General features: G+C 60.7%; 1 protein-coding gene across 4 annotated transcripts in view; it reads right to left on the bottom strand.

Annotated features, from left to right (window-relative positions):
* Window positions 1–26: 26 nt before the first annotated feature.
* PIEZO1 (piezo type mechanosensitive ion channel component 1 (Er blood group)) overlaps window positions 27–12322 on the bottom strand; it is a 65255-nt gene continuing 52959 nt past the window's right edge. The window contains exons 23-51 of one of the 4 annotated variants that reach the window (XM_074314451.1): window positions 11612–11716; window positions 10819–10972; window positions 10307–10550; window positions 10124–10220; window positions 9722–9899; window positions 9089–9178; window positions 8912–9006; window positions 8521–8592; window positions 7793–7893; window positions 7156–7249; window positions 7023–7073; window positions 6758–6930; window positions 6524–6630; window positions 6174–6365; window positions 5836–6094; window positions 5576–5764; window positions 5072–5378; window positions 4690–4810; window positions 4451–4598; window positions 4153–4367; window positions 3876–4034; window positions 3637–3784; window positions 1845–2033; window positions 1578–1670; window positions 1296–1468; window positions 1100–1222; window positions 945–1024; window positions 670–859; window positions 27–588 (exon numbers count right to left, since the gene is read on the bottom strand). In XM_074314451.1, the coding sequence (XP_074170552.1) occupies window positions 339–588; window positions 670–859; window positions 945–1024; window positions 1100–1222; window positions 1296–1468; window positions 1578–1670; window positions 1845–2033; window positions 3637–3784; window positions 3876–4034; window positions 4153–4367; window positions 4451–4598; window positions 4690–4810; window positions 5072–5378; window positions 5576–5764; window positions 5836–6094; window positions 6174–6365; window positions 6524–6630; window positions 6758–6930; window positions 7023–7073; window positions 7156–7249; window positions 7793–7893; window positions 8521–8592; window positions 8912–9006; window positions 9089–9178; window positions 9722–9899; window positions 10124–10220; window positions 10307–10550; window positions 10819–10972; window positions 11612–11716 (4397 nt within the window). In that variant the 3' untranslated portion in view covers window positions 27–338. Of the gene's footprint in view, window positions 589–669; window positions 860–944; window positions 1025–1099; window positions 1223–1295; window positions 1469–1577; window positions 1671–1844; window positions 2034–3636; window positions 3785–3875; window positions 4035–4152; window positions 4368–4450; window positions 4599–4689; window positions 4811–5071; window positions 5495–5575; window positions 5765–5835; window positions 6095–6173; window positions 6366–6523; window positions 6631–6757; window positions 6931–7022; window positions 7074–7155; window positions 7250–7792; window positions 7894–8520; window positions 8593–8911; window positions 9007–9088; window positions 9179–9721; window positions 9900–10123; window positions 10221–10306; window positions 10551–10818; window positions 10973–11611; window positions 11717–12322 lie in introns of those variants that run through there. The other 3 variants (XM_074314453.1, XM_074314454.1, XM_074314455.1) reach the window with 3 other exon arrangements.

Here is a 12322-nt window from a genome sequence, read left to right as displayed (position 1 = left end):
AAGGATGGACAGGCGGCATGTGATCATCCGTTTGTATAAATAAAAATGTTTTTTAATTAGAAAACTCTACAGTACGCATGGGGAGGGGAGGGCCAGGCCCCCTGGCCCAGTGTGGCTGGCTGTGGGCTCCACCCGGCCCAGCAGGGACAGCAGTCCTGCGCCGGGCCACGGAGCGGCCACAGCTTCCTTCTGAAAGCAGCATCAGGGCTCAGTGGGCTGGGAGGACGTGTCACAGCTGGTGGCCTTGGACTGGGGTATCTGCTCCCAGGGCCCGAGGAGCACCGCCCTGCTGACTGCCGGGCCGGCGCCTTGGTTCGCGGTGCACAAGGAGCCCGGCCCTACTCCTTCTCACGCGTCCACTTGATCATGGTCTCCGGCGAGCGGTACAGGAAGATGAGTTTGGCGTAGAGCTCCTCTTCCAGCTCCAGCTCCCGCGTCTCCCGCACCAGGAAGATGTCCTGGCAGAGCTTGAGGATGCGGTCCACACACGGCAGCTCCTCAAACATGATGGAGTGCGAGATCTCGCTGAAGAAGCCGCGCACAAACTTGCCGATGACCAGCACGATGGACACGTAGAGCCCCATGATTCTGCCAGGCAGGGGAGGGTGAGTCCGCGCCGCCGCCCACAGCCACCCCCAGGCCGCGCCACACACGCACCCGCATACTCACCCGTAGCCAGCCAGAAAGCCCAGGCTGGGGGGGCTGACCTTGTCGCTGAAGATGACCATGGGCAGCAGGTTGCAGTCAGCCTGGCAGTTCTGCAGCTCGATGACCCACCACTCAAGGAAGCCGGCGGCCCCCGAGCCCACGCGCTCCCTCCGCAGCTGGATACGAACGCCAAGGTAGTCGTCCTCCTCATCTGGGTCAGAGCCGTGACAAGTCAGGGCCACCACCCTCTGCCAGCCTGGCGGCCGCGGCCCAACACCCCCCTCACACACACTCACTGGGCTGCAGCTGCTTCACGGGGTTGGCTTCAGGCCCATTGGGAGCACGGATGTACTTGGGGAAGAGGTTGGGAATGACCCTGCAGGGAGGAGTCCAGTGGGTCAGGCCTGGCCCAGCCCCCACGGCGCCCCCAGGCCCCCTGGCCCCCACTCACACTGACTGGTCCGAGGTGCCCTCCAGAAGGCTGGCCAGCTGCCGCCGCTCAGTGCTGTTGGGGGCCAGGTCCAGGGTGTGCTTCTCATTGGTGTACTCCACAGTGCCGCCCTTGGCCAGGTCCCTGCAGGCAGGGGTGCAGCGTGACCCTCCACGGAGCCCACCCCAGCCAGGCCCCACGCAAACCCGGGACATACCTCTGGAAGTTCCAGGTGAAGCGCAGGGTGATGTCGGCAGTGCCGTTGTACAGCTCCCGCTTCATCTGGGCCCGGCTTGGCGGGCTGATACGCCACAGTGCTCCGGAGCTGCCCTCGATGTGCGCTGTGACAATGTCCTCGGGGCTGTACTGGCTGATAAACTGCATGGCCAGCTGGGGGCAGGGCGGCACCTCAGTGGTGTGCAGCCAGGCCACCCCTCACCACAAGCTGTTTCCCTCACATACACACACACCAGGCAGACACAGTGTGGGGGCTGCTCACCGGGTGGGGGTCAAACTGCCTGGACAGCTCCTCGTAGGTCTGCTGTGTGAAGGGCACGATGGACGGCTGCTGGGCACTCATGGTGAACAGGGGCTGTGGGTGGAAACAGGGTCATGTGGTGCCGGGGGAGCCAGGTCTCCAGCACCCAGGCTGAGCTCAACAGTCCGTGAGGACAAGAAAGCAGAGGAAGGGGTCTGGGGCTGCCGAGCCAGAGCCCCCAGTGTGCGGGCAGAGCTGGCATCTACACTGATTCCCCCGGCTGCTCACCTCGTAGCCGCCCAGCTTGAGGGTGACGGTGACATCGATGGGCTGGTTGACCACGCCGACAACAGAACGCACCAGGGACATGAAAAGCAGCGGGAACCAGATGATGCCCACGAGGAACAGGATGATGAGGCCGCCCATGCCGTACTTAACAATCTTCTTCTTCTTCTGCCCCTTGGGCTGCGGGTAGTTCTGGGGGGCGGGGCACTGGTCAGCTCTGCACCCCCCCTGCCCCGCCTAGTGCAGGCCTCCAGCCCTGCTCCCCTGCCACAAGCGCTGTCCTAGACCCCTCCCTCCCTGCTGCTCCCGGAGCTGTCCTCCATACCCCGCCCCTCCTGTCCTCAAGGTCGTGAGCTTAGGCTCACCTAGTGGACCCTTAAAGTCAAACCATGACTGAGCATCCAAACTGACCGCAGAGCTACCTAACAACGTATATAAAAATGAGCTCAAACGTAAGACCTATATCAATGAAACTCTTAGGGGCAAATCTTCGTTACCTTATATTTGGCAAACTATTCTCAGATCTAAAACCAAAAGCATGAGCAACAAAGAAAAAACATTAAACTGGACATTATAAAAATTAGACTTTTGTACAAAGAGGATACCGTCAAGAAGGTAAAAAGACAAACCACAGAATGGGAGCAAATACCTGCAAATCATGTATCTGATCAGAGTCTAGTATCTAGAATATCTATAGAACTCTCAACTCAATAAGAGACAAACAACCCAAGGGAAAAATGGGCAAAGGATCTGAACAGACATTTCTCCAGAGAAGATGGTCATGGCTGACAGCCGATGAGCACGGGAAAAGTTGCTCAACATCATTAGCCAATAGGGAATGAAACATCACCACCACGATGGGGAAAAGGAAAAAGTCAGGCAATAGCTAGTGTTGGCGAGAAGGTGGAAGAGATTGTGGGACTGAAAAGGTGCAGTCGCCATGGTAAACAGACAGCTCGATGGTGAAACCTCGAGTTGTCTGTTCCACTCCTAGGTGTCTATACCGGAGAAATGGAAACGTGTGTCCACACGATCTTTTACGGGAATATCCATAGCAGCATTTCGTACAATAAAAAGAAACAAACCTGAATGTCCATCAACACTTGGAACAGTTGGATAAACAAAAGGTGGTACATCCACCTGACGGAACACTACTCAGCCATAAACTGAAAAGAAATTCTGACACTTGCTACAACATGGATGAACCTCGACGACAGACTGAAAAGCCTGTCACAAAAGGCCACGTGTTATGTGATTTCATTTACATGAAATGTCCAGCACAGGTAAATTTATATAGAAAGTAGATGGTGGCTGCCAGGAGCTGGGCAATGAGGGGAATGGAGAGTAACTACTGATGTGTGGGGGGTTTCTTTTTAGAGTGAGGAGTATGTTCTAAAATTGACTGTGGTGATGGTTACACTACTCTGAGTTTACTAGCAACCACCAAATTGTACACTTTAAATGGGTAAATCTTGTGGCGTGTGAATTCTCCCTCAATAAAGCCGCTAAAAAAACAAAAATTTCGGCTAACATGATGGCCAGGCTCCTTCCACTGGGCATTTGCTCAGGCCACTCTGCTGACATACCTGCCCCGACAAGGCCAAGTTCTCTCTAAGGGGTCCCTTCTGTCCACCAGGAAGAGTTCTAGAAATGCTCTCTGGCCCTTGGTGGCTTCCTGGCCTCATGTGGACGTGGGCTGTGAGCCTGGGGAGGGGGTACTGGTACTCGCAGCACCCACCCGCCTCAGTGGGGGTGACCAGTGTCCCCTCGCTGGTCCCAGCTTTGGCCCGGGTACCTTTTCTGTCTCTCGGCTGCACTTGATGATGAAGATGTTGGCATAGATGTCCTCCACGCACATCCAGTTGGACAGGGACAGCGTGGTGTCCGTCCACACCCAGTCCATCACGGCCCGCAGCTCTACCAGGAACGGTACCAGCCGGAACCTGCCGGAGGCCAGGGCACTCGTCAGGAGAGGCTGAGGCAGCACAGCCTCGCTCCTCCCCGACCCCAACCCCAGGGCCGGCCCGCACTCACCCCTGGAAGAGGAAGAGGTTAAGGTGGTTGTACTTCTTGGTGAGGAAGTTGCCGAGGATGCGGGTGGGATAGCCACAGCGGATCTGGTAGGCAGACAGGGCGAAGTAGATGCACTTCACGAAGTACCACAGCTGGGCCACTGCGTTCTGGCTGAACATCCTGAGTGGGACAGGAAGCCCAGGTCAAGGCCCACCAGCCAAGTCCGGCGGCCGGGGCCTCGAGGTGTCCGGACCCAACCACGTCTCTGTGGTGCGGGGCCCGAGCCCCCAGCACCCACCTCTCGGTGACAGCGGGCAGGATGAAGAACATCCAGAGGTGTATGGCCAGCACCAGCACGACCTGGAAGGCCAGCTTGCCGAGCACGGTCTTGCGCAGGTAGAGGGCACGGTCGACGACCATGGTGCTGAACTGGATCAGCAGCATCACCAGGAAGGCCTCAGGCACCTGGTCGTCCGACAGGGAGGATGTGATGTCCGTGGCCGCCGAGTGCTTCTGTGGCCGGGAGAGCAGAGGTCAGGGGGAGCTGGGATGGCTGCTGGGCTCCGTGCTCCCTGGAGGCCCCGAGCCCGGCTCACCCCAAAGGCCCAGAAGCCAAAGATGATGATGATGAAGTCGACCACGTCAGCCAGGAACATGAAGGCGTACACGTCGGTGGCCGCGCGGTACTTGGTGTGCAGGATGTCGTGGAAGAAACACCGCAGAGGCCGGTAGACGCTCTGGGCCCTGCGGGCGTGTGGACGAGGGCTCAGCTCAGTCCCACTTTGTGTCCTCCCACCCACCACTCTCCTGGGCCACTCCCAGGCCAGTCACTCACAGGGACAAGCAGAAGGTCTGCAGCTGGATCCTGAGAGCCTTGACTCTTTCCCGGTGGCGGCTCCGCCTCTTCTTTCTCTCAGAGGCGGCTGCTGCCTCCTCCTCGTCCTCGGGCTCAGCGTCTGTGGGGGATCAGCCACCATTGACAGAAGGCCACAGGGGGCTGGGCCCAGCTTAGCTCCTGACCACTCCGAGAGCCCCCTGAGGGGCTGCCATCACCCCATTTCACAGACCAGCAGACTGAGCACAGGGCCCTCCCAGCGTCACCAGCAGTGGGCCAGCTGAGGCTATGTCCTCTGGACAGAGGACCTGGTGGGAACATGGTCAGGGCTCCAGCGTGGGAGCTGGGTGGGCTGGGGTCATGGATGGGAAGGGCCATGTACCAACGGCTGCTGGTCCTCTGGGTTCCGCGCTCTCCTTCCTCCTTCTGAAACGCAGGCTGATGCGTCTCCTGTCACGGGGCTTGGGCTCCACTGGCTGCTCTGGGGGCCCGTCCATCGCGTCCACCTGGACCTCATCCTGGGTGGTAGCCCCAGCCTCCCCTGGCTCCTCCTGGGGCCCTGTGTCCTCCTTGGTCTGGAGTCCCAGCAGGGCTGGCTCCTCCTCAGGCTTCTTCTCCTTCTCCTTCTCATGGCTCCCGTCATGCTCCCTGGAGAGTGGGACCTCCTCGTGGTCCCAGAGGCCGTAGCACTGTGGAGGGAGGGAGGGAGGGCGGTGGGGAGGCCAGTGTGGCCGCACTGGGCAGCTCTCGGACCAGGCAAGATGGCCAGGCCCACCCTGGGGCCCACAGCATTCAGCCTCGCCTCCTGGAACAAGATGGCTCAGGCTGGGGGGTGGGTGCTGAGAGGTGCCCGCCCACTGCCCACCACCCAGCACCAGGCACTCACCAGCAGCTGGGAGCGGTGGAAGAAGAGGGCCATGAGCTGGACCAGGTCGTACTTGATGTAGCTGTCGGTCTTCTCCAGGCCCAGGATGCGTGGTGGGAAGTAGGGCTTGTTCTCGTAGCGCCGAAGCACTGTGTAGCTGTTCCAGGGGAAGAAGCCAAACTGGAACAGGTACTTGGTGACGACTGTGACCTGTGGGGGAGGGGCACTCAGCACGGTGGGGCCAGGCCCTCACCCCCAGCCCACCCTCCTGCTGCTGCCACCTCAGTGAAGACGATGGCAGTCATCCAGAAGCGCTTGCTGGGCCGAGGGATGGACAGCATGGCCCACAGGAAGACCAGCACGGGCAGCACAAGGGAGGCGGCGGACGCGGTGACCATGTGGTTAAGGATGATGATGAAGTAGCAGAGCAGCTCCGAGTGGGCAGCCACGCACTGGTACACAGCCTGCAGCAGCCGCAGTGCTCGGCCCTGCCCGGCCTCGAAGCGCTTAGCCTCCTCCAGCTCCGGGATTTGCAGGCACCTGCAGGGTCCACATTCAGGCAGGCGCTGACCCCCCGCCTGGGCCCACCTGCCCCATACCCACCTCCCCTTGTGCACACCTGTCAAGGAGGAGCTCACTAGCTGTGCGTGGCCGGGTTCCAGTGCTGGTGGGAAGCTCTCCGGAGCCGTGCAGGGAAGCCTCGGGCTCGGTGACTATCTCCTCACTGCCACTGCGGGTATTGTAGCCAGTACTCAGGGGGCTGCTGGCGTCCCCGGCTGTGCTGCTCAGCGGCTCCTCGGCTCCCAGCCCACTATGGGAGGGAAGGCTTGTCACAGAGGCGGCGGGATGGCCTCGAGGTCCCTGGTGGACAAGGGGCCGGGAAGCTATGTGCCCCTGAGTGCAGCGGCTCGGATGGGTCAGGGAAGGCGGGTCCTGGCTCCTGCCTGAGCCCCTGTGGCCTATACCTACCTCGACACTGTGCTGGGTGCCTCGCGGGCCTCCAAGGGAGCTGTTGGCATGGCCTCGACTTCACTGGAGTACAGCTGGTCCGGCACTCCCCGGTGCACCTCTCCATTCTGCAGGGCACAGGAAGGGACTTAGGGCCGTGGAGGTGGTCCCCGCTCTGCTCCGTTCCCCAGTGCAGGAGAGGGGGCCAGGGCATGGTGGCAGACGTGTGATGGGATGGAGGCGTGCGGCACCCACCCTGAGCAGCTTCTGCGTGAGCAGGTAGCGCTTGGCACGCAGCACATCACTCATGGCGCGGTGGTGTCGGGTGAAGGTGTGCAGCCAGTGTGTCAGCCCGTCCACCAGCGCCTGTCCCAGCACCCACAGGAACTGCATGGTGCTGAGCACCCGCTGCATCATGTGACTGCGGCCTGCGAGTGCGGGGTATCGGGTGGTTGGCAGGAAGGTGCTGGAGGGGCAGCCAGTGGGAGACCCCCAACCTCAGCCCCCGGGCCCCACACACCTGCCACCACGTCCTCTGGGCCCTCGGCTAACTCCACCTCTGGTCCGCCTCCTGGGCATAGGGTGCTGGTCAGCGCCTGGCATCCCTGCAGCCCCTCCTCCCCGCACCCGCACCCGCACCTGGCCTGACTCACCCACAGACTGTTGTTGTGCTTGCTCCCGCACCTGCTCCTGCCGCCGCTGCCTCAGCACCGACTGGGCATTGGTCACCCACGCCTGGTACGCCATCTGCAGGCCAGGCCCTCTGGGTTAGCACCCTGCCTCCCCACTAATCAAGTCCCCGTGGACCCTCCGCTGAGCTCCAGAGGAGGAGCCAGGACTCAGACAGCCCAGCTGGGGACCTCCAGCTTGAGCCTGAGCAGGAAATGGGCCCCACGGAACTGCTGTGCACAAAGCCCACGCAGCACGTCACAGTTCTCGCTCAGTGCCCGGGCCCCATGCTAGGACAGAGACCCAATGGTGGGTAAGAGGCTCCTGGATCAGGAGACAGACATGTGTCCAGCAAACTTGTTGAGCTCTTCTTGAAGGCCAGGCCCCTGGTGGCCACCGCAAGTCTGGGTGGTCAGAGTTGGGACCTCAGAAGGCAGTGGGCAGAGGGCCACATAGCTGCCCTGACCTACACCCCGCACAGCCTGCTGTCCCACCTGACTTGCGGACTCGGGAGGTCTGCGTGGCTCCCCAGGCCCTGGGGGCGTCATGTCCTCCCTGTGCTGTCTGGGCCCAGATGTTCAATGAACAGGAAAAGGCAGGCAAGGGATACTCCCACTTTACCTGGAAGGCACTCTGTCCCGCTGGCCTGGGGTCCTCCGTCTGGGTCTCCTCCTCCTCCTCACTGTCGGACTCGAACAGGAAGTAGTCCCCGGAGTGGATGACTGCAGGTGGGGCGGAGCTGAGAGCTGGCCTCCCCACCACGGGGTTGGGCTCTGTACCTCCCCCCGACCTGCAAGACTCGCTAGTTCATTTCTTGGGTCTGGGTGGGCCCGGTAATAGGCTGTGCTGCCCAGCTTGTTCCCTCAGCATCCCATGACCCCTTGGGCCAAGGCCCACATGCCACCCTCCCCCCAAGGGACAGCCACAGTGGCTGCAGGCTACGGGACAGAAGCATATGCACCAGACACAGGCCAGAGCGGTGGGACGAGACCAGACGGGACGAGAGAAACACACACTGGTCAGGGCTAGGAAAGGAGAGGCTGTGGGTGGGCAGTGAAGATGCAGATTTCTGAATCCCCGAGTTAGAAAAATGTATAGCCTGTGGTTAGGGGTCCAGCTAAATTGAGACCTAGCCCCTTATCACTGCATGGCTTAGAGCAAGGCCTGAGAGCCTGCATGACAGCGGTTATAGGGAGTACAGGAAAAGGGGGCAGGATGTGCATAGGCTGGAGATTAGCACTCGGCAAGTTCCATTCGCCCCAAAGGTGGACAGCAGCCAAGAGTGGGGAAGGATGCCCGGCACACAGTGGCTTGAGAGTGTGGTTATGGCAGCCAGGTTAGGGTGGTACCTGTGGCGTGGTCCAGCCAGGGCCGCCACCACTGTCTCCGTGGCGGGGAGGAGCCCCCTGGACTGCTGGGCCCTGTGGAGGGGAGGGTGTGGCAAGCATGAGCCAGCAGGGAGAGGCACAGGAGAATGAGGGCGGCCCCTCAGCAGAGACAGACACTAAGTCCCTGCAGTGACAGAGGGGCCATGTGGTGCTGTGGGGGCAGAGGACAGTCCACAAGTGCAGACGGACAGTCACAGGCCAGCTATGTGGCCTACAGGGACAGAGTGACCACATGGCACAGGACAGATGGGCTGGAAGCCCTGTGGAACGTCACGTGGCACAGACTCGGGCAGGCTCCAGCAGCACAGACACGCCAAGGTTCAGGGGCCCCTGAGGCTCCGCCCACACTCACCTGGCTCTTGGCCGGGTTCCAGGGGCTCCTGGGTTTGGCCAAGGCCCACCCGGCCCTGCCTATGCTTTTCCTGCTTGGCACGGATACGTTCCATCCTGTGGGTGGAAGACAGCCCTGAGTGCCAGGCCGGTCAAGAACACCCCTACCTCCTACCCATGTACCCCAGATGACACCTACTGTCTTTTCAACTGGGCCAGGCTCTTCTCTTCGGCCTTGCGGTGGAAGTCAATGCTTTTGAGGTTGGCAGCATTGTACAGGTCGAAGCCCCTGTGAGGAAGTCAGTGAGGTCTGGGGGTGCTGAGCTCCAGCTACACAGGCTCCCCCTCCTCTGGGCTTGGCCCACCCGCCCAGGCCCTCCCTGTTCACACTGAGGGCTTGCTTCCCTACATGATACCCCCGTCATGTGCTGCAGTGAGAGGGAGGGGACGCCGCCTGCCACCTCCAGTCTCCTGGGATAGGAAACACGCAAATGAACAGGCCCCAACGGGAGGGTAGCCTTGCCTCCCTGGCCATGGGAGCTGCAGACGCTGGGGATGGGAAGATTCGCTGGCTCATCAGCCAGAGTGCAGAGCAAGGGGGCAGGCCCTTTGGTGGGGTGCACGTCAGGCCAGCATGGGGGCAATAATAAGACTGCAGCGCCAGTCCACACAGAGCCAGGGCCAAGACCGCATGACATGGAGGTTGTGGACTTAGGCCCTGAGCAGGTGCTGATGGCCCGAGGTCCTCAGTGCTTCCTCTAGGGGACATGTCACATCAGGGAGCAGCACCCGGCCTTAGATGGGCTTGGGGGGGCCTGAGGCTGGGGCCCACCTGGAGGCCAGCTGGGCGGTGGCCTCGAGCTCGGCCCTGACGTGCAGGAAGTAGTAGCTGAGGAAGACGCGACGCTGTAGCAGCAGGAACAGGAAACAAACGCTGTCCCAGAGGATGCCAGCCTCCTCAATGGGCAGCAGGCAGTCCTGGTCCCTGCCCTTGCCCAGCATGTCCTTGGCTGTGGGACAGGCACCAGCACGATTCAGGGGTGTGATCAGGAGCACAGGTGGGGGAGGGGTGCGGGGCAAGGGTTAGGGACCTGAGTGAGGGGCACAGAGCGAGCATGTTTTTCAGGATCAGTGTTAGAACACAGGTCAGGGCCGTGGGTCAGGGAGAGGGGTCGGGGTCCTGGAAGCCGTGTGTGTCCCTGGTAGTGCCAGCCGCCTGCCCTCTCTCACTCACGGTCATAGTAGCCTTTGACTGTGCACACGAGGCTGAAGAGCTGGATGACCCAGCAGAAGCTGCTCTGCATTTGCTCCACAAAAACACAGGACAGGAGCTGGGGGGGGCGGGAGGAGGGTCAGCTGGCCAGCGGGGTCAGGGTTGGGATTGGGGTCAGGGCTGGGGCTGGGCAGGCTGGCTCACCGAGAGCATGTTCTTGGAGATGATGACAGTGACATTGTAAAGGATGAGGCAGTCCCACAGCACGAGGCGGGTACGCGTGTCCTTCTGTAGCAGAGAGGTGCCGAAGAGCAGCAGGTAGAAACAGGCCAGCAGGTAGCCCAGCCCGAAGACACTGATACGCGTGGCCCCAGTGACGAACACCACCACCAGCACCAGCCAGAAGAGGTAGCGGAAGACGGCCACTTTCAGCATGTCGAGGTAGGACCTGTCAGGTGGGGTGTCACTACGGGCCAGCCACCTCGCCTCCCCCCACGGCCTTGGGCCAGAGGACCTCCGGAAGGCCCCTCTGCTGCGAGGTCAGCATCCACCCCTGGTCCTAGCCATAGCACCCCTGTGGCAGCCCCCGTCCCGGGCTCAGTCCTAGCCAGAGCCCAGGAGTGTCTGGTAGCCCTGCTGACCAGTGGCCTACGCAGCCCTAGTGAGCCCCCCAACCCCAACTGGGCTCTGCCAGCTGGCAATGCCCCAGGACCCACCTGCAGTGGATGAAGTTGGGCACGGGGTTGGGCTCCCTCAGCACTGGCTCCACGTGGTCGGTGTTGACGCCAGCCATGTGCTGCCACTCCTCCGTCCGTTCAGCCGAGAACACCTGCCACTGCTGGGAGGCGCAGAGCAGCAGGAGGAAGTCACCTGTGGGCACACAGGAAACCACTGCCACACTGAGCCTAGTGCAGAGGCCTGGCACATGACAGGTGCAGGGCATGCCCCACCTGGCACTAACCTTGTATCCAGACCAGACAGAAGCATGGTGTGTGTGTGTGTTGGGGGGTGGAGGGGTGCTAGGCTGACACCAGTGTATGCGTGTGGATACCAGCAAGCGGTGCCCATAAACGGGAGTGGATGTGCACATGGGTGCCTGTCTGTACACATTCTGCATACACCACACACACGTCAGGACAGGAAGCAACGCTGTGCCATATAGGCCTCGGTCTGTGCATACCTACATCTGCCCGCACCTCCACACCTGCAGCTATGCCTGCATCCATACTGGTGAGCAAATGTGTGCCTGGTCGCTGGGTATGCACATGTGAGGTGGGCCTCGGGCCCATGTGGATGTCCTGTAGGACTAGGCACACACATGGGAAAAAGCCCCCGTCCTGCTGGGGAAACACCGGATTGGACCGGCTAGCGAGGCCTGAACCATGCGCCCCTTGCTGGCTGGAGAGGAGGGACTACACTGCCCGTCCCCATGCAGAATCTCCTTGGCCTCCCAGGAGGCTGGCAGCAGGTGGCGTGTGTGGAAGAGGGGCCCAGCCGGTGGGCACTCACTGATGAGGTTGGTAGAGTTGGGGGCCCTGAAGAAGTCAGGCAGGTACAGCCACTTGATGAGTGCCGAGTTCATGGGGATGGCCTGGCTCCAGCGCCACGGATAGTCTGTAGGCGGAAGGTAAGCATCAGGGCTTGACATCCCATGCCTGTCCCCATCTGCTGGGCTGCAGCCTCCAGGACCTGTGTCCCAGGGAATCGTTCTTACACCACATGTACATTCACATGGGCAGCCTCAAAGACATACCCACTGTCACTTGGAGTTTCGAGAGCATACAGGGCCAGAGCTTCCAGCACATTCTTACGTGCACGTTTCCCAGGCATAAACTGTGGCCCTGGTCCCAGTGGGAGGAACTGAGTGACAGAGACTACTGGGAAGGCAGATGGGCAGCGCCGCCTCCCTGAGTGGTGGGCCATGGTACCGATGGACCGGGATGAGACGTCATTACACACCTATCAGAATGGCTAAAATAAAAGCTAGTGACAACACCAAATGCTGGTAAGGATGTGGAAGAACTGGACCACTGGCGGGGATATAAAATGGGACAGCCGCTCTATTCATTTATGCCAGAGGAAAGAAAATTATGCCCCTGCAAAAACCTATACACCCATTTTCACATCCCCAACTGGAAACCAGGTGTCCTCTATAGGTGAAAGGTCAAACCAACCATAGTACATCCAAACCACAATACGACTCAGCAAAGAAATAGAACA

Source organism: Rhinolophus sinicus, linkage group LG11, assembly GCF_036562045.2.
Source record: "Rhinolophus sinicus isolate RSC01 linkage group LG11, ASM3656204v1, whole genome shotgun sequence".
Lineage (NCBI taxonomy): Eukaryota > Metazoa > Chordata > Mammalia > Chiroptera > Rhinolophidae > Rhinolophus > Rhinolophus sinicus.
The sequence above is the reverse complement of the archived record's forward strand: the minus strand, read 5'-3'. Positions and strand labels throughout refer to the sequence as shown.